The sequence below is a fragment of the Gadus macrocephalus genome, chromosome 3 (assembly GCF_031168955.1).
Source record: "Gadus macrocephalus chromosome 3, ASM3116895v1".
In the NCBI taxonomy this organism is placed as follows: domain Eukaryota; kingdom Metazoa; phylum Chordata; class Actinopteri; order Gadiformes; family Gadidae; genus Gadus; species Gadus macrocephalus.
Window position 1 is genome coordinate 25,291,543 of NC_082384.1, and position 18,415 is coordinate 25,309,957.

General features: G+C 47.5%; 2 protein-coding genes across 3 annotated transcripts in view; both read right to left on the reverse strand.

The window, feature by feature from the left end:
- htt (huntingtin) overlaps window positions 1–7,782 on the reverse strand; it is a 58,456-nt gene extending 50,674 nt beyond the window's left edge. Inside the window, exons 1-9 of the mRNA XM_060047421.1 lie at window positions 6,054–7,782; window positions 5,249–5,332; window positions 4,567–4,687; window positions 4,058–4,117; window positions 3,670–3,749; window positions 3,028–3,166; window positions 2,387–2,528; window positions 1,871–2,049; window positions 863–1,148 (exon numbers count right to left, since the gene is read on the reverse strand). Of these exons, the coding sequence (XP_059903404.1) occupies window positions 863–1,148; window positions 1,871–2,049; window positions 2,387–2,528; window positions 3,028–3,166; window positions 3,670–3,749; window positions 4,058–4,117; window positions 4,567–4,687; window positions 5,249–5,332; window positions 6,054–6,151 (1,189 nt within the window). The 5' untranslated portion in view covers window positions 6,152–7,782. The remainder of the gene's footprint in view (window positions 1–862; window positions 1,149–1,870; window positions 2,050–2,386; window positions 2,529–3,027; window positions 3,167–3,669; window positions 3,750–4,057; window positions 4,118–4,566; window positions 4,688–5,248; window positions 5,333–6,053) is intronic.
- Window positions 7,783–7,930: 148 nt separating this feature from the next.
- Window positions 7,931–18,415, reverse strand: part of grk4 (G protein-coupled receptor kinase 4) — a 43,305-nt gene continuing 32,820 nt past the window's right edge. The window contains exons 10-16 of one of the 2 annotated variants that reach the window (XM_060046587.1): window positions 17,625–17,662; window positions 16,664–16,753; window positions 15,571–15,779; window positions 13,658–13,795; window positions 12,784–12,921; window positions 12,030–12,161; window positions 7,931–10,655 (exon numbers count right to left, since the gene is read on the reverse strand). In XM_060046587.1, coding sequence (XP_059902570.1) covers window positions 10,599–10,655; window positions 12,030–12,161; window positions 12,784–12,921; window positions 13,658–13,795; window positions 15,571–15,779; window positions 16,664–16,753; window positions 17,625–17,662 — 802 coding nt within the window. In that variant the 3' untranslated portion in view covers window positions 7,931–10,598. Of the gene's footprint in view, window positions 10,656–11,980; window positions 12,162–12,783; window positions 12,922–13,657; window positions 13,796–15,570; window positions 15,780–16,663; window positions 16,754–17,624; window positions 17,663–18,415 lie in introns of both variants that reach the window. The other variant, XM_060046586.1, reaches the window with a different exon arrangement.

The following is an 18,415-nucleotide window of genomic DNA, read 5'->3' on the forward strand; positions in this document are numbered from 1 at the left end:
CCCAAAAGGAATCCACCGTATTAAGATCGATGGAGGGACGGGTTAGAAAGCAGAGAGCCGAGATGCAGAAACCTTAGCAGGGGGTGCAGGCACTCATTAAAGAGCTTAGTGGACAAACACCTTAGCACAGTGTGGATTAGTTATTACGGAGCTACGATTCAGCAGCCAACTAATCACTTAAGGCTTCAGATTGTTTTAGCAAATGGCCTTTTTGGAATGCTTACCGTGTGGAAATACGTATTATCCGTGTTATAAAATTCTGCAGAGAATCTAAGATGGCCAAACGGCCCAAAGGAAGACTTCATCCCTGTTTGGTGACGTCCGTACCATTGGCCGTCCGTAGCGGAAATGTTTGGGTGATTCTTACAGAAAGCTGATGCTACGAACGTCACACAAACATCACCCAAACATGTACCGGGCATGTTTTGGTTTGTGTGACGCCTGAGCGGATATGTTTGTGTGAGGACCGTAGCATCAGCCGTCTGTACCGGACATGTTTGGGTTGATGATGTCTGTGCCGGACATGTTTGCACATGGTACCCAGACATGGTACACACACGTCTCGTCACCCAAACATGTCCGGTTCAGATAGGCTGATGGGTCCCGACGTGACGCCATGATCTAAACTGCGTTAAACATGGACAGACAACACCCATGATCGGGTGAGGCAGGGAAGACCCAAACATGTCCTGATGGTTCGAACATCAGCCATGTGTGGGTGATGCACCATCGGCCGTCGGAACCTGAAAGCTGCTGGGTCTCCCCGTGACCCCATCATCTAAACTCCATTAAATAAACCCGTCCGATAAAAAGGGCCTGAGGACTCCCTGAACGACCCCGTCACCAACCCTTCCCCTCTCACCTCCCCCCCAACCCCTGCTGTGCCACTCGGCCGAGCCCCCCCCCCCTCCCCCCCCCAACGTCCAACGTTCACCGCGTTTACCGATGAACTCCCCGATGCTGCCGGAGCGCGCGCGGCCCTCGGCGTCCTGCCGGAACACGCCGGCGTGCGGGATGCTGCCGGGCGTGATGAGCATGTGCAGCAGCTCCGGGGGCGGAGTCCGGAACATCTGCTGCAGCAGCTCCAGCGCCGCCGTGACCACGTTGTGGTCGCGGTGCTGCGTGTAGTGGAGGGTCAGCTCGTACACCTGGGGGGGGGGACGGGGGGGGACGCACATTAACCGTGAGGCGTTTAGCCGACGCGTTCACACAAAGAGTCACAATAAGTACATTTGTCAGAAGAAATAGAAACAACAATATGTTGTTCAAAGTGAAAGTGAAAGTGAAACAACAATATATCTCTGTCGGTTCAGTAAGGATGTTCATAGAACCAAGTGCAAAGCACTAACAATCACTAGGTTAACCCATTCCCCGTACAGAACAGAGATGGCTAGGGTAAGATGCTACACAACGCCAAGTACTATTAGTATATCCAATACAGAGCTAAATATAACGTGATGATTTGGAGTTTTCTAGATCAAGTGTTGGATCAGGGACATTCACTTTCACTCATTAGGTTATGTAGCGATATATCTATCCATCTATCTATCTAAAGTGCTAGAATTTGATTTAAATTTAAAGTAGAACGACCATCCATCATAGGTGAGCGTGCTACGCTGCGACCGCGGCTGCTACGAGAAGTTCAGCCCCGGCTCACTTCTGTCCAATCACGGCATCCCAACCCCTGATTGGTCAGGGTGATCCGTCCATCCTGTCAATCACAGGTACGGGAACGCAACACTTCCCCATGGCAGAGATAGGAAGGGGAGGGCGTGAGGGGGGGCGGGGATTCACTAAGAGCGCCCCGCAGTCGGCAGAAACGACCCGCAACACGAACACGCCGTCGCTCGCGTCCACCGGAGTACCGAACCTGCAGCAGCTGCTCCGGCGTGGGCTGGACGTCCACCTCCTTCCTCATCACGCCGAAGCTGCCCTTCAGGCTGGGCCCGTTGATGTTCTGCTGCAGCAGCGGCAGCAGGTAGCGCAGCGACAGCAGCACGCCCAGGATCAGGTGGCTCGGGTGCTCCTCGTCCACCGGCACCAGCAGGCCTGCTCAGGGGGGAGGGACCGCGCGTCAGACACCCTCTGTGTGTGTGTGTGTGTGTGTGTCTCTCTGTGTGTGTGTGTGTGTCTCTCTCTGTGTGTGTGTCTGTCTCTCTCTCTGTGTGTGTGTCTGTCTCTGTGTGTGTGTGTGTGTGTGTCTGTCTCTCTGTCTCTGTGTGTGTGTGTGTGTGTGTGTGTGTGTGTGTGTGTGTGTCTCTCTCTGTGTGTGTGTGTGTGTGTGTGTGTGTGTGTGTGTGTGTGTGTGTGTCTGTCTCTCTGTGTGTGTGTGTGTGTGTGTGTGTGTGTGTGTGTGTGTGTGTGTGTGTGTGTGTGTGTGTCTCACCCAGCAGCACGTTGAGCAGCCAGGTGTAGAAGTAGCTGGGCCGTCTGGACTGCTGACACACGCTCACGGCCGAGCTGGCGGCCGTGCGTCGGATGGTGGGAGAGCTGACCTTCAGGTTGGCCACAAACGACTTCAGCAGCACCTGGAACACGGACGCCATCCACAAGGGGTTTGATCAGGGTGGAAACAAGGGCCGTTACCGGGTGGGGTCATATTGATACCACCTCACTCTGTTACATCTGGTGATCCCTAAACACTCTCTTTATTCACTTATATTGACCATTTACATTCCGGGCATTTAGCAGACGCTTTTATCCAAAGCGACTTACAATAAGTACATTTGTCAGAAGAAAGAGAAACAACAACAATATATCTGTCATTACAGTAAGGATGTTCATAGAACCAAGCACTAACCATCACTAGGTTAACGCATTCCCCGTATACAACAAAGATAGCTAGGATAAGACGCTACACAAGGCGAAGTACTATTTTTAAGTGCCAGGACGTACGACATACAATATATCAACCAAAAGATAAACGCTCACTTCCACAGAGCCTCATTGCAATCAGGCCCAGGGGACTTTGACCTTCGACCCACCACCGCAGTGTTGCATGTAGCTCCACCCCCCCGCGCCCGTTACCTTGATCTCCCCGTCGTTGGCGAACTGTCCGAGCGCGGCCATGATCTTGGGCATGGCGGCGGCGAGGGTCTCCTGCACCGTCTCCTCCTGGCGCTTGGTGATCCGGGTCAGGCAGGGCAGCAGGTTCACCAGGTAGGGTCTGGGGACGGCCAATCAGAGGACAGCGGACGGACGCGTGAAGCAGAGGGGGGAACCTTTGGTCTCAACTAGGGATGCTCCTATAAAAAACTAATCCTTCCCGATTCCTGATTCCTGAAATGAAGTGTCGGCCGATACCGAGTGTAAAAGATTTTTTCATTTACAATTATAATCTATAATTATAATAATACATTTGTATTCTCGTCGTTATGCGTCCATGAATCCATGTTTTTCCGACTTGGTAGCTCGAACGCACTTATGTCGGAGATGACGCGTTTACCATTCCGACTTTCCACCCCCGACCGTTAACGAACGCAGCATAACACCGTAGTGTTTGATGCTCTCAGTAGTAAGTGAGCTAGTCACGTGGTGGCATCGGATCGGCGCATAGACTTGCGTACTCTCCGATACTCGGAGGTTATTTCCGATACTGGTTTCGAGACAGCTCTGGTCTCTACTCCGCTCTACAGGAGCCGGGGCGCTCGCGTGCGTGTGTGTCCATACCTGCACTTCTGTGGCCTGATGAGGTGGGCGAGCTCAGCGAACCTCCAGAGAGCCGCCCTCAGGCTCCGCGAGGCCCCGTTCTGCACACAGCAACACCACACATCAGTACGTGGGCGAACTGGTCAATTCACCCGTTCATCCACACATCCACACACCGACAGCAGAGTCGACCACGCAGGGCGACAGCCAGCTGGTCAGGAGCAGTCAGGGTGAGGCGTCTCGCTCAGGGACACCTCGACACTCCGTTAGGAGGAGCCGGGGATCGAACCAGCAACCTACCGGTTACCAGCCGACCCGCTCTGCCTCCTGAGCCCCATGCCTAATAATGATAGTTAATATTTTCTGAATTTAAGAAATCGTATTAACTAAATGGTTGAGGAGTGTCTACCTTCTTAATCTCTTTGTACAGCTCCAGCTGGAGTCTGGGCAGGTTGGAGTCCATCAGAGCCTGAGGAATGAGCAGGAGATAAAACCTTGTCACCACATTTACATTTTTATTTACATTCAGGGCATTTGTCAGACGCTTTTACCCAAAGGGACTTACAATAAGTACATTTGTCAGAAGAAAGTGAAACAACAATATATCGTTGTCGGTACAGTAAGGATGTTCATAGAACCAAGTGCCAATGAACCATGAAGTCATCCGTTTGAAAAACCCACTACTATAGAATGTATTGTTACTTTCAAGTTATGGAAATAGATAGTTTCCCTCCTCATTAGAGATGTTGCATTTAGCTTAGCGCCCTCTACTGGTGATTACATAAAGCCCATGAGAACTTGATCCCTGATCAATGGTCATGATCAAAGTCAGTTTGGCCATAATTCAATGCATAATGGACACACTGTATAGCATTTACATCTCATCTGAACGTGATACAGACGTGGTGCGCCGCTCACCTTTATGATCTTGTTCAGGCACTCGTCAGCCACCATCCTGACGTCCGATTCGCTGTCGTCGCTGCAGAGAAGGAACATCTCCATGGCGATGCCAAGCAGCTTTTGGAACTCCGGAGAAGTCCTGATCCCAGAGACAAAGTCCAGACAGTGAGCGGTCATAGTACGCACACTGACCTCACGTCTAAAACTCTGATCTACATCTGAATACACTGCACTGAACACAAGATGTAAATAATGTCTGCATTATACAGGCAAGATATTATACAATTATTCCTTGATCCAAATAAAAAAATGCCCAACTACCAATTCAAGGACAATTACATTTACATTTAGGAGACGCTTTTGTCCTAAGCGACTTACAATTTGTCAGAAGAAAGAAAACAAAATATCACTGTCGGGACTCGGTACAGTAACAATCACTAGGTTAACCCATTCCCTGTATACAACAGAGATAGCTAGGATAAGAAGCTACACAACTTAGTCCTATTTTTAACAACAAGTCAGCAACACATGAACCATTTGCCGTGCAGTACAGCATTATCAGTATGAAAGGGGTTTGAGTAAACATGTGAAACAAACACCCTTAGTGTATTTAATCGAACACCACTGGTCAAGTTTGAAACCCATTTGAACGCTGGTAGTTATTTGGTTAGTAGTTATTAGTAAGCGAGACAGGTCCTACCTCAGAGACTGGGCTACAATGTTCTCGCATATCGTCAAGCAATGTGTGACGCGGTCCTTCTTAGTGGCAGCCTGCTCCTTTTTCCTGGGGGATGGAGAAGCAACAACATTAGAGAGAGGGGGATCGGGGGACATAAAAAAAAACAGCCGAAAACGGACAAAATGATACCAACAGATTGCAAAAACATTCGTGCACTTTTCAAGTGCATTTACCTACAACCATTACACCCAGACCCTCTCAGTTCCCACTTCCAGCGAGGTGGAAACGGACGAGAAGGAACAAAGTGCATCATGTCAACAACAGACAATGGAGAGCAGCTGTCACCAGACACACAAATCTGGTCTGCGATTCGCAGGGTCGCAAGCATGCTTAAAACTAGTGCGCTATGGTATATATGCACCACATATGTCCAGGTTTACGCAGTGATTCTATCTCATAAGCGGAACCTGGACATAAACAGGTCCTGTGTTGTGTGTTGTGGCCCTTGGCAGGTGCCTTCGCTACAACAACACCACTGAGTCCGCAGCAAGGGGGGCCGACCACCACCACACACCACACCGCTGAGCCGGCAGATCTACACATCCATTAAACATCTCGCCCCCTGTTCGAACCGCAGACCAGATATGACGTCTCTAGCTCTAGCGTCAAAACAATCGAGTGCATCCTTCCAGCACAGCCAGCAGCCCAGCGAGCAGCAGCATCAGAGAGAGCCAGCATCAGCCAGACAGTCCCAGGGTCTGCAGAGATGCTACCGGGATGCGCTTGGCTTCTCCTCCTCCTCCTCCTCCTCCAGATGATCACTTACTGCTTCTGCACCAGCTCCTCCACCGTGGGGGGACCCTGCTGCTGCTGGAACGACTTCAGGGACTCGAAGGCCTTCATTAGTTTCTCCATGGTGGCCATTTTGGTCAGAACACCGACGCCACGGGGAGGCGAGGCGGCGCGGCCGGACGCAGTGCTCCTCCTCTAAGCACCTCCTCTCCTCCTTCTCCTCGGTCAGTTGGGTTTGCTATTCCTTCACGAGGTCGTCCATTAATGAATGGGATGCATTGCGATGAAAGGCATATTTGAGGTTCGCTGCTGCCCTGACAAATCCTACAAGGAAGTGGACTTGTGACAGCTTCGCAGCGAGTGGAGCAGACGCGATGGCGCTTGGCCAATCAGCGACCGTTTGACTGTGATTGACGCAAGAGGAGGCCAATGAACGTGTCGTGGATGAAGGAGGGGTCGGTCACGGGTTTACTCAAATCCATAGGGTCATAATAAAACCTTTGGCTTATTTGCATTTACAAATAACAACTAACAGCAATTTTTACTTCATGGTTTTAGCCATGGACAGTTGTTTAATGATTTCGGTCCTTATTCGATTTGAATCAAGCTAGAAAGCTGCTTTAATTAACTCATTAAAGCATTTTTGCTATTTTTGCTAAAGCATCTACATCTACATTCTCTAGATTCAGGGATTGACTAGATTTAATTACTTACTTGAAGGCAGACGGACAAAGTAAATGAAAAGCAAATACATTTGACTTCAGTGCTCATGTGGTCCACTGCGGTAACTGCAATTACTGCCCTCATTAATCAACAGGATTTGGATTGGTTTAGCCTTTTATAATTGTTATTGTATAATATGCATTGTAGCCTATATATAGGTGAGTGTTAAGTTAATAAATGCATATTGTTATTTGCGTTCCCTCATCCATCCTATATATACTTGTTTGACTTGTCATTTTATGCCGAGACAACACCAGAATGTCTTTGGGGTTAATAAAGTGTTATCCTATCCTATGAGTTGTTTATAACAGAAATCCTTCATAAATCAATATATGTCTGAAGACATTCGGGATTGAACCCAATCCTTTTAAAATATACCAAATGTGTGACTATAATAGTTCCCTAACCTTACAACAACAAACACATCAAATGTAAACATGAAAATATATTTTTGTTTCTCTCCTGGCTGTGAAAGCTTACAGGTTAAATGTTAGAAAAATGTATTTTACAAGTTTTTTGAGGAGAAGACCTATCAAAGCATAAATCTACATTTGCCAGAGAAGTTGGCTCTGAAATGTGCCTGAGACCAACAAAATATTTTTGTTGAAAAATGTGTGATTATAATAGTTTCCTATCCCTCGCACCACAAAAACATCAAAAGGTAAACACGACACAAATAAAACCAGGGGACCTATGTATTTTTTATACAAACGGCAGTGTATTATTTCATAATTAATTACAAATGTCAGATATGGTACAACAACCAGTGATACAACTTGTACAAGAATTACAATGACTGCAGTGGTTGAACAATATGACTGTACAATTACAAAAAGAAGAAGAAACTAAGGAGAGACCCTTTTGTGTGAATAACATCTGATGCCCCCCCCCTCCCCCCCCTCCCTGGACGTCCCTCGATGTGACGTCCCAAGTTTCCCGTTACTCCGAGTGTTAACCACGTTTGGGAAGCAGACATCGCCAGTTCTGGAAGGGGGGGGGGGGGGGGGGGGGGGCGGCATCAGACAGACTCTACTCAGAAAGGGTCGGGTTCTGCGGGCCACCCTGCTAGCTATAAAGTCATCCTTTAGATACCAGTGTGGTATGTTGGCACTAGAAGATCAATTATATGTACAAGGAACCTGTAGTATTACAAACCGATACATGCTTTGAGTTATAAAAACATAGGTATTTTTCTCTTTTTTTTTTTTTTAAAACAGGCATTGCAATGCACTTAGTGTGGACATTCAAAACTGTTCAGCTTTTCAAAGTTCCTTTGATGCTCTGGGAAACTCAAGAGTGGATGAGAGAGAACCCGGTCGAATGAAGAGGGCGGGGTCGGAACGAAACGTTGGTCGTTGGCACGTACAATAAAAAGGCGTGAGTCTTTCTGCATTAAGTTCATCAGAGTGAGAAAGTATAAATGATGCTTTTGGTATCGTTGGCAACAGGTTAAAAGACACAACCTATAGTCATTGTCAATACACACCATAGTGCAATAAAACTAAAACATTTCTTTACTGATATTTGGATGGAAAATATTCTTTTTTTCACTCCTGGTTGTGAAAGCGTATAGGTTAAATGTTAGAAAGATGTATTTTTACAAGGTTTTTTGAGGCGAAGACCTATTAAAGGCATAAATCTACATTTGCCAGAGAAGTTGGCTCTGAAATGTGCCTGAGAACAAAAAAACAAAATAAAAAAAAACAAAGATACTCGGGAAAACTCAAGTGAGGACAAACCACGGAGGATTAATGCATTTGTGTTCTTCCTGATCTGGTTATGGAATGTGCTGGTTGAGACAAAGCTTGTGAACTCGCCAAACCAACCCTACGAGTCTTCAGCTGTACATCGCAAATCGTCAATATAACAGAAGGTGGCACTTTGTTTTCTACTCATAAAACCTTGCTTGCCTCACAAGGTTTCCATGTCATGTGCAACGAGTCAGAGTTGCTTGGGTTAATGCATTCATCGATGGTGATTGTAGGATAACAGTGTTCACATGATGCAGAGAATCAACACTTTGTGGGCCGCTAAAACCCTGATGGATAACATTGCAATGGGGTTGGCAAACTTGTTTTTTTAGAATTGGGGTCAGGTTGCATTTAAATAATTAGGCAAATGTTATAAAAGTTGTATATAGTTACAGTATTATAAATGCACACAAAGCTAATGAGTCTAGTTCAGATATTCACAGCATTAAAACAAAGGAGGGGGTAAAATAGGTTTGTCTCAAGAAAAATTCAATTTCAAAATAGCTAACGTGTCTCTGACCTACAAAGGGCACATACATATGCTAATCATAATAAATCCTGATACAATCCAGGATGTCATAAAATCAGCTCGTCCATAAACCAGCTGATTTTTTAAGAATGTTCCATGTGTATTTAAAAGTGCACAAAATGGGATTATGCGAGTTGTTAAGATTTCCTGTACATAGGTATATAGGCAGGTGTCGAAAGCTAATTTTTCCCTTCCCTGGCCTGTCTAAGAACATGCAATCAGTTGTTAAGTCTTTCCTATGGAAGAGCAACATACAAGATCTGGGTGAAGTAGTAAATGGTGATAATTCTCTTTTCTCATCCCAGCTATTCCTCTAGAATGATCAGATATAGCCGATTAATGACCTGGGGCGGGGTCTTCTAGCTTGACAAGCATCACGTAATCTATGATCAACAGGTAAACAGCACCAATATAAGACGAGCCCATATGGATCTGTAATCATTCAATAAGAATGACAAAAAACGAAAGTGGAAAATAAAACGGAGCTAAAGATTTATAAAAGGACAGCATTGTCAATATTGTAACATTATTTCCAGAAGAATCCAGAATCTAATAGGGTTTGGACCCTTGGTCACTTTGAGCTTAAAAAACGAGTGGAAGGCCAGAAACGAAATCCAGTTCCATGACACGCAACTTAAACTGATTGACTAAACGGTGATGATTATTTAGTGTGTTGTACCTGTTGACTAAGAGATTGTCAGACAAGAGATGCATGCCGTCTCTGCTAGAAGCGCTCATCTCTAGGGACCTAGAGGAGAGCGATGTTTGCTAATGCTAGTATCCACATAGCAGCCTAATACCAATAGAAGCCATCCATACAGTACATACCAGTTCATCATTACAACCAGAGCTGCAGGGCATGAATTATCATGGCGCATGATTCCAAATCAACCACTTGAATCCTTCCACCTAAGAAGTTGGACGAGGTGTGAATCTGGGAAACAAATGGATAGGTTTAAGCAGCCCGGCGACAACATGGCTGCCTCTGATTAGATTTGTCACCACAGGATCGCTCCAATCCATGTGTTATAGAGATCTACTGAAGACCGCTGGGAGGGGCGTGGAGGCTAAGGGGTTAGCTTTAGTGAGTCGGTGAACTTGATGTACTAACACGTCACATTTTGCCAAATCAACGATAACAAACGTACAGCACATAGAAAAAACAAAAGGCCTTATGCTACATTGAGAAATAAAATAAAAAAAACTCCTGGTTCTGTGCTTCTTAAAAAAACTCCTTAACACACTTTTTTCCAAACTCATTCCAAAAAAAAAAAAAAATAAAATGTTATGTATGCATTCAAGTGGTACTTTTATGGCTTTTTGTACAATACAACCTTTAGTGAAAATATACATCTAGACATAAATTCAAGTACAAATGTACAAAATCTTTAAACTCATACTTTTTTCTTTTTAGTTATAATACAATTTTAATACAGCTCATAAATACAGGTCAACATTCACTGAGTTCCTAAGATTTGCCCTCGGTCGGAGTCGGTGGCGGAGGTCGGTGGCGAGGTGGCGAGGAAGGAGGAGGCGAGGTGGCGAGGAGGGAGGAGGCAAGGAGGGAGGGAGTGGTTTAAAGGCGCGAGGGCTCCTCGTGCTCGTCTTCACTGTAACTGCTCTTAAAGCACACCTACGGAGAGGCGAGAGGGACACTTTATGGACACTTCCGCTTTGCCAAATGCCAAAAAAAATATGCCAAGCTACCAATTAGAGGAAAGTTAACAACACAACACAACACATGAACCACATGATGCACTGCAGCATTATCAGTACATGAAAGGGCTTTGAGTTAACACACACATCCTCAGTGCATGTAATACAACACCACTGGTCATGTTTGAGGCACATTTGAATGCTGGTGGTTAGTTTAGTTAGTAGTTAGCGAGACAGCAAAAGTGTATTTTCAATATAGGACAGTCGCATTCATTGAGCATCATTTTAAATCGTGAACTACTATTTATTTTTATACAAAAATGGAAATGGGGCGAGGTTAGCGTGCTTCTGAATCGCTGACTGTACGCACACAGATTAACCACCAAGAGTTGATGAGGCTGAATCTTTCTGAACACAGATCAGTTTGTTCTTGCACCTAAAAATAATATCTTAAAACAGTATCTTATCCTAGCTATAATAATAATAATAAATGAAATTTATATAGCGCTTAATATGGTACTTTAAGACGCTTTACATATTGCCCTATCAAAACTATGTAAGACAGACTAGGAATAAAATAAAAACAGAGGTTAAACATGAAGAATAAGGTGGGAGTTAGGTGGGTTTGTTAGGTGGTTGTGTGTCTAGCTATCTTTGGTGTATATGGGGAATGGGAGATATATACCGAGATATATTATTGTTTCTCTTTCTTCTGACAAATGTACTTATTGTAAGTCGCTTTGGATGAAAGCATCTGCTAAACGCCCTAAATGTAAATGTTCTTTGTACCTGACGTGATAAGACCTAACTAATAAGGTTAGTTTGAATAAGTAATAGATCTGGGTTATGTTAGTGGTCATCTGCCATCACGGTTCGTCTAATCGTTAGCAATCCCACGACATCTGCCAAAGACCTCAACAAACCTTGGAGTGAAGGAAAGGAAACCAAGACAAATATGAAACTGAAGAATAACAGAGAAGAGATCGAGACTAGACTGGAGAACCCTGACCCGAACCTACCGTGCTACTGGGAACGAATGGAAACGGAAAAGAAAAAACGCTGCCCTTCAAACATTCCCAGGACTACGGGAACACGGGCGACGCCCAAGAATGTCCATTTCTAATGTTCCGAATCCGACTAACGTAAACAGAAGATCATTAATCACGTAAAGAACAGCAGAAGGCTGCGAACGGCCTCGCTTCGAGGCTACTGGAGAGGAGGCCTTGAAGAGGAAGGAAGCAAGGAAAGTAGGAAGGAAGGAAGGAAGGAAGGAAGGAAGGAAGGAAGGAAGGAAGGAGGTACCTCAGCCCCCACCCTCTCGGACAGACGCAGCGGGAGCGCCGGCACTTGCCTGTCTTCTGAAAAGGCGGTAGAAGAAGCCTCGCTTTGGTGGCGGGTCGGGTTGGTTCACGTCCAGGTCGGAGCAGAGCGTCCCGTCCGTCTCGTACACGTTGATCTCCTTGAAGCACTCCATCTCGATCATCTGCGCCCGGGGTGTGGGGGGACGGGGACGTGGGGACGGAGGGACGGATGGATCAGAGGTACGGCAGGAGGCCGGTCATGTTCAGAGTTCTCCTCATTAGCCATCCCCTCCCACCCCTCCCACTTATTCTACTTTTATACGTCCTTGAACTTAATGTAAACACTTATTGTATGTCGTACGTCCTTGCACTTAATGTACGCACTTATTGCATGTCGTACTTAGTTATAGTACTTTACTAGCAGCTGTAGCATCTTCTCCTAGCTATCTTTGTTGAATACGGGGAATGGGTTAACCTAGTGATGGTTAGTGCTTGGCACTTGGTTCTATGAACATCCTTACTGTACCGACAGTACATTAACTTATTGTAAGTCACACTGGATAAAAGCGTCTGCTAAATGCCCTAAATGTTACTGTAAATGTAATCGTAAACATTACTGGGATTGCAGGCCTTTGAGTCCACCACATAGCACAAGTAACAGAATCCAGTATTTGTTTAAACATGTATTTTAGTGCTAATTTGCGATCAATCTTCATTTCCATAAGTAAATAAACCATGAAGTCGTCGCACTGTAACTTGAGACTTGTGTAACGGATGACGTCATCTGGCCCCGGCCCGCAGTACCTCGTTCTGCCAGGGGATGGAGACACTCCCCGTCACAAACTTGTGGTAGAAGTCATCGTCGGTGGGGTCAATGTTGACGCCTTTCACCGTGGAGAACTGCTCGATGTCCAACACGTCTTTGCAGTACACGGCCCGCGGCTGAGAGAGAACACAGATCAGGGAGTCAGTACACAACTAAAGGGGGAACAACCCCAAAATATAAAACTAGAATGACTGCGCAGTGTAATCTCGTTGTAATGCAATTACACCGGGAACAACGCGTGTTAAACCGGATTAACTGATGAACCGACCGTCATCATGAATTGCGGTACTTAAAAGCTTTGCTTTCGTTGATAACATTTTCCATTTTCCAAGCTTATACTGGTAATTGGGCTTCTGTGTGCGTCTCTCTGTGTGTGAGTCTGCGTTTGTGTCTGTGTGTGTGACTGTGCGCGTGTCTGTGTCTCTGCGTGTGTTTCAGCGTGTGTGTGTGTCTTTGTGTGTTTCTGTGTGTGTTTCTCTCTGTGTGTCTCTGTATGTGTGTGCGTCTCTCTGTCTCCGTGTGTGTGTGTGTGTGTGTCTCTCTCTCTCACTCTCTCTCACTGCCTCTGTGTGTCTGTCTCTCTGTGTGTATGTCTGGATATGTGTCTGTGTGTCTTTCTGTGTGTGTTTCTCAGTGTGTATCTCTCTGTGTGTGTCTCTGTCTGTGTGTGTCTGTCTCTCTCTGTGTCTGTTAGTGTGTCTGTGTGTTTCTGGCTCCGTCTGTCTGTGTGTATCTCTGTCTGTCTGTCTGTCTGTCTGTCTGTCTGTGTGTCTGTCGGTCTGTCTCTCTGTCTCTCTGTCTCTGCCTCCGTCTGTGTGTCGGTGCCTCTGTCTGTGTGTCTGTCTGTCTTACGTCCGGGCTGAAGGGCGGGTCCAGCATGTTGGCCTCCAGCCGTTTGAAGTTGATGTTGCGGAGGATGGGGTGCTGCTTCACCTCCACCGCCCCGCGCCCCTGGCACCCGAGGCGCTCCTTCGGGTCCTTGGCCAGCAGCTGGACGGACAGGAAGTGACATCAGAGACCAGGAAGTGACATCGGAGACCAGGAAGTGACATCGGGGGGGAGGAAATGGGAGAGGATCGCTGAAGAACATCTGATTCGTCGTTTCCCATTCTTTCGTCAGTGTTGTGTGAGGGGGGAGGGGAGGTGAGGGGGAGGGGGGGGTGAGGGGGGAGGGGAGGTGAGGGGGAGGGGGGGGTGAGGGGGGAGGTGGAGGGAGATGTGGGGTGAGGGTGGAGGGGGGATAAAGGAGGCTAACATAGCAGAGGGTTATCTCTGAAGGACTGCCCGGGCACTCGAGGGAACACGTGCACAGACGCATTCAAAATACCTGTCGGCTCACCTTTTGAGGTCATGTGACCCAGAGGCTAAATCATGTTCAAGTGCTAGAGAGGGGCTGAGGAGAGGCCTTGTGGCCTTAAAGCGGTGATATTGTACCTCCAGGCGTGAGGACGATCAGCCGTTACAAGACGGTTTGAAAACCCACCTCTTCCTGTGTCTTAGTGACATCACCAGTGGGCGTGTCCACCTAGATGTACGCTGGATAGACAGGTCTACCAGCCTACCCATTGGACTGTGGCAGATGTTGCTTATCTTTCCGTCGTACATCTAGGTGGACACGCCCACTTGTGATGTCACTAAGACACAGGAAATGGCAGATATTCAAATGGCTTGTGACGGCTGATCACGCTTCGACCTGGTGGCGTGATACCATCCCTTTAAAGCGTCCGCACAGAGCCACCAGGTGCGGTCACACACGGAGGAGAACGGCCGCTGACGTCACCCCTGGCTACCTGCGTTCCTCCTCTCTAGCCGCCTCTCTCTCGTTTCTCTTTAGTCTCCGTCGCCACTTCTACATTCCTCCAAACAATCACTTCTGTTAAAGTGATTCACACACACACACACACACACACACACACACACACACACACACACACACACACACACACACACACACACACACACACACACACACACACACACACACACACACACACACACACACACACACACACACACACTTCTCGCGAACATTTACCACTTGGCTATTTTGGGTCTGTGGAGATATTTATCTTGCTGATAAGAACACCCCCTCTCTCTCTCCCCCTCTCTCTATCTCCCTCTCCCTCCCTCCCTCTTCACTTCTCGCCTCTGTATTCTGTTACTTTAGCTAGCTTCCTTTCTTTCTCTCCCCTCTCCCTCCCTCCCTCCCTCCCTCCCTCCCTCCCTGGGGTGCCTTTGACTCGGCTCAACCCAGAGGTCAGAATGTTCCACTACGTCACCATAACCCCCGCCCACCCCCACCTGCTCCTAGTCCTTGGTTGCCCCCACTGTGTTTCTGCTCTCGAGGAGGGGACGGGGACGGGGACGGGGGACGGGGGGGTGTACTTTCTCAGGACGGGTCGGCGATAGAGTCGGATGGAAAAAACAAAGAAAGAAAATACGATTCATGACATCAGAGTGGGCGTCGCTCCTCACTCGCACTGGGAAACCAGCTGTTCCCACTCCAGCACATTCCTCCTTCCTCCTCCTCAGGTCTCCTCCTCCTTCTCCTCCTTCTCCTTTACCCCCTCCTCATCCTCCTCCTGGAGTCTCCTCAGCCCCCTCCTCCTCCTCCTCCCTCCTCGAGTCTCCGCCTCCTCCGTCCTCCCTCCTCGAGTCTCCGCCTCCTCCGTCCTCCCTCCCTCCTCCTACTCCTTCCGCCCCTCATAACCCTCCTACCTCTCCTCACCTCCTCCTCCCTCCTCCCCCCTCTTCCTCCTCCTCACCTGTCTGCAGATGTCCTTGGCCTCCTCGGAGAACTTGTCGGAGTACTCCTCCTGGTCCTCCCGGACGCGGCGGTCCACCTCCTCCCGCTTCACGCGCTCCTTGCGCTTGCGGAACGGCGACTGGCCCTGGATCATCTCGAAGACCAGGCAGCCCAGACCCCACCAGTCTGGGCTGAAGGTGTAGCTCTCGTTCTGGATCACCTCCGGAGCTGAGAGGTGAGGGGGAGGGAGGGGGAGAGAGAGGGAGAGGGAGAGGGAGAGGGAGAGGGAGAGAGAGAGAGAGAGAGAGAGAGAGAGAGAGAGAGAGAGAGAGAAAGAGAGACAGAGACAGAGAAAGAGAGCGAGAGAGAGAGACAGAGAGAGAGACAGAGAGAGAGACACAGACAGAGACAGAGAGAAAGAGAGAGAGACAGAGAGAGAGAGAGAAAGAGAGAGAGACAGAGAGAGAGACAGAGAGAGAGACAGAGAAAGAAAGAGAAAGAGAGCGAGAGAGAGAGAGAGACAGAGAGAGAGACAGAGAGACACAGAGACAGAGACAGAGAGAGAGAGACACAGAGACAGAGACAGAGACAGAGAGAGAGAGAGAGAGAGAGAGAGAGAGAGAGAGAGAGAGAGAGAGAGAGAGAAAGAGAGAGAGAGAGAGAGACAGAGAGAGAGAGAGAGAGAGAAAGAGAGAAAGAGTGAGTGAGTGAGTGAGTAAGTAAAAAAAAAAAGTCAGGAAAAAGGAAAGGAACAAACCAAGAAAAAAAAAAAACAAAGAAAGAAAAAGGAACAAGAAAGACAAGAAGAAAGACGAAAGAGAGAAAGAAAGAAAGACGAAAGAGAGAGGAAGGAGAGGAGAGGGGTTTGTTTAAACGGCAGACAGGATGCGTGACGTCAATCCGTTCGCATGTGTAACAAAAAAGGGAGAACAGAGAAGGTAGAAAGACAGATGTGGGGCCGATAGTGAAGACCGGCCAACAGCGGGGCAGGACTCAGGCCAGAGGAATGCCTCCTCAAACGCTCTCAAACCGAGTATCACAGAAAACACAGACAGAAAGGGGGAGAAAGGGGGAGAAGGGGAATGAATTGTTGCGAATGCCCCGGCCCTCACCCATGTAGCCGACCGTTCCCACTCTCCCCCGTATCGTTTCCCCGTCTGGGATCTGGACCGCCAGGCCCAGGTCGGAGATCCGGATGTGGCCTGGGGTAGGATCAACAAAAACATTACTTCAAGGTAATGTTTACGTAAACATTATGCAGCATCGCTTAGCATATTATAGCATAGAATAGCATAGCATAGCATAGCAAAACATTAGGTTCCGGAGACAGCGCAACTTAACCAGCTAACATAGCCTAGCAATGCCTAGACTAGCATAGCAGAACATTAAACATTAAAGCAGTGCAACAATGCTACATCTATCCCGTCGGCTAATCAACCTATAGCAAAGGGGACGTGGTTTTTTGCGGTTTAATTCTTCCCCTTCCCTACGTGTGTGTCACTCGGAGGCCACCGTATAAACAGAACAGGTTGGGAGTATGTTCAACATAAACAGGTTCCTGTTTATCGGGGAGGTGTTGAGGAGACTGGTCGGCCTCTGTCAGAGGCCCGTGTACCGAGGCTTAGCTTAAACCAAGCCCCCGGCCAAACTAAATGTTCAGCGGGATTCTCAGATCCCGTACAACTATTTGTATTGGATCTGAAAATAGGCCAACGGTCCCCACTCCCACTACGGTAATGTGATGCTATGCTATGCTATGCTAGCTGGTTAACATGAGCTGTCTCCTGAACGTAGTGTTCCTTTATGCTAGGCTATGCTACGTTACATCAGCTGGTTATCATGAGCTGTCTCCTGAACGTTATGTCCTGCTATGCTATGCTATGCTAGCTGGTTAACATGACGGGCGTCCATGTTTAAGCTAGTTTAAACATGGACGCCCGTACAACTATTGTTATGGGATCGCAAGGGAAGGCCTACAGGAAGTGATGGGCGGGGAGAACGTGATCAACGTGAGCCGGCTCTAAAACATGGACGTGCTTCTTGAAGGCCAAGGAGAGCGACGTAGAGACTTACCGCGGTCGTCTAGGAGGATGTTCTCGGGCTTCAGATCCCTGCAGAAGAAGATTCACGTTGCGTTATTCACGTATAATTGAAGTGTTGAAATCACACTTTTGGTCAAGGATCACCAGTATTAAGGACGTGTGGATCGATAACAAACAGGCTTGGCTTTTAGTTAGTTAGCAAGGTTTGTGCTCTGTTACGCACTTATTGCATGTTATACGTCCTTGCCCTTATTAATAGTGCTTAGCATTGTGTGGCATCTTATCCTAGCTATCTTTGTTGTATACGGGGAATGTGTTCACCTAGTGATTGTTAATGCTTGGCATTTGGTTCTATGAACGTCAATACTTTAAAGACTGATATATTGTCGTTTCTCTTTCTTCTGACAAATGTACGCATTGTAAGTCGCTTTGGATAAAAGCGCCTGCTAAGGTAAATGTACTCAGGAAAAAAAACTCCACTACTTCCAGCGCTAGAGGGTTTCAACGGAAAGCCATTCCACGCTCCACCTTTTACCGAAAGGTCAAACACAATAAACAGCTCGGGACATATTTATATTCCGTCTCCAGCGAGGCCTGAACCGGGTTGGCCAGGACGAGCCCGGACTAAACACATCAACTTCCTCCCTGCCTCGGGTTTGACCCGTTACTCAACCCTGCTCCTCCAGCATGACGGGCCCTCTTCACCGAAGCCTCAAAAAACACCTCCCAATTCATCCCCTTTCTTCACTTATTAACCAAAGACCCAAATCGGAGTCACAATAAAGTTTGCATCGTTGTGTTTTGAGCAACAACTGAAATGTG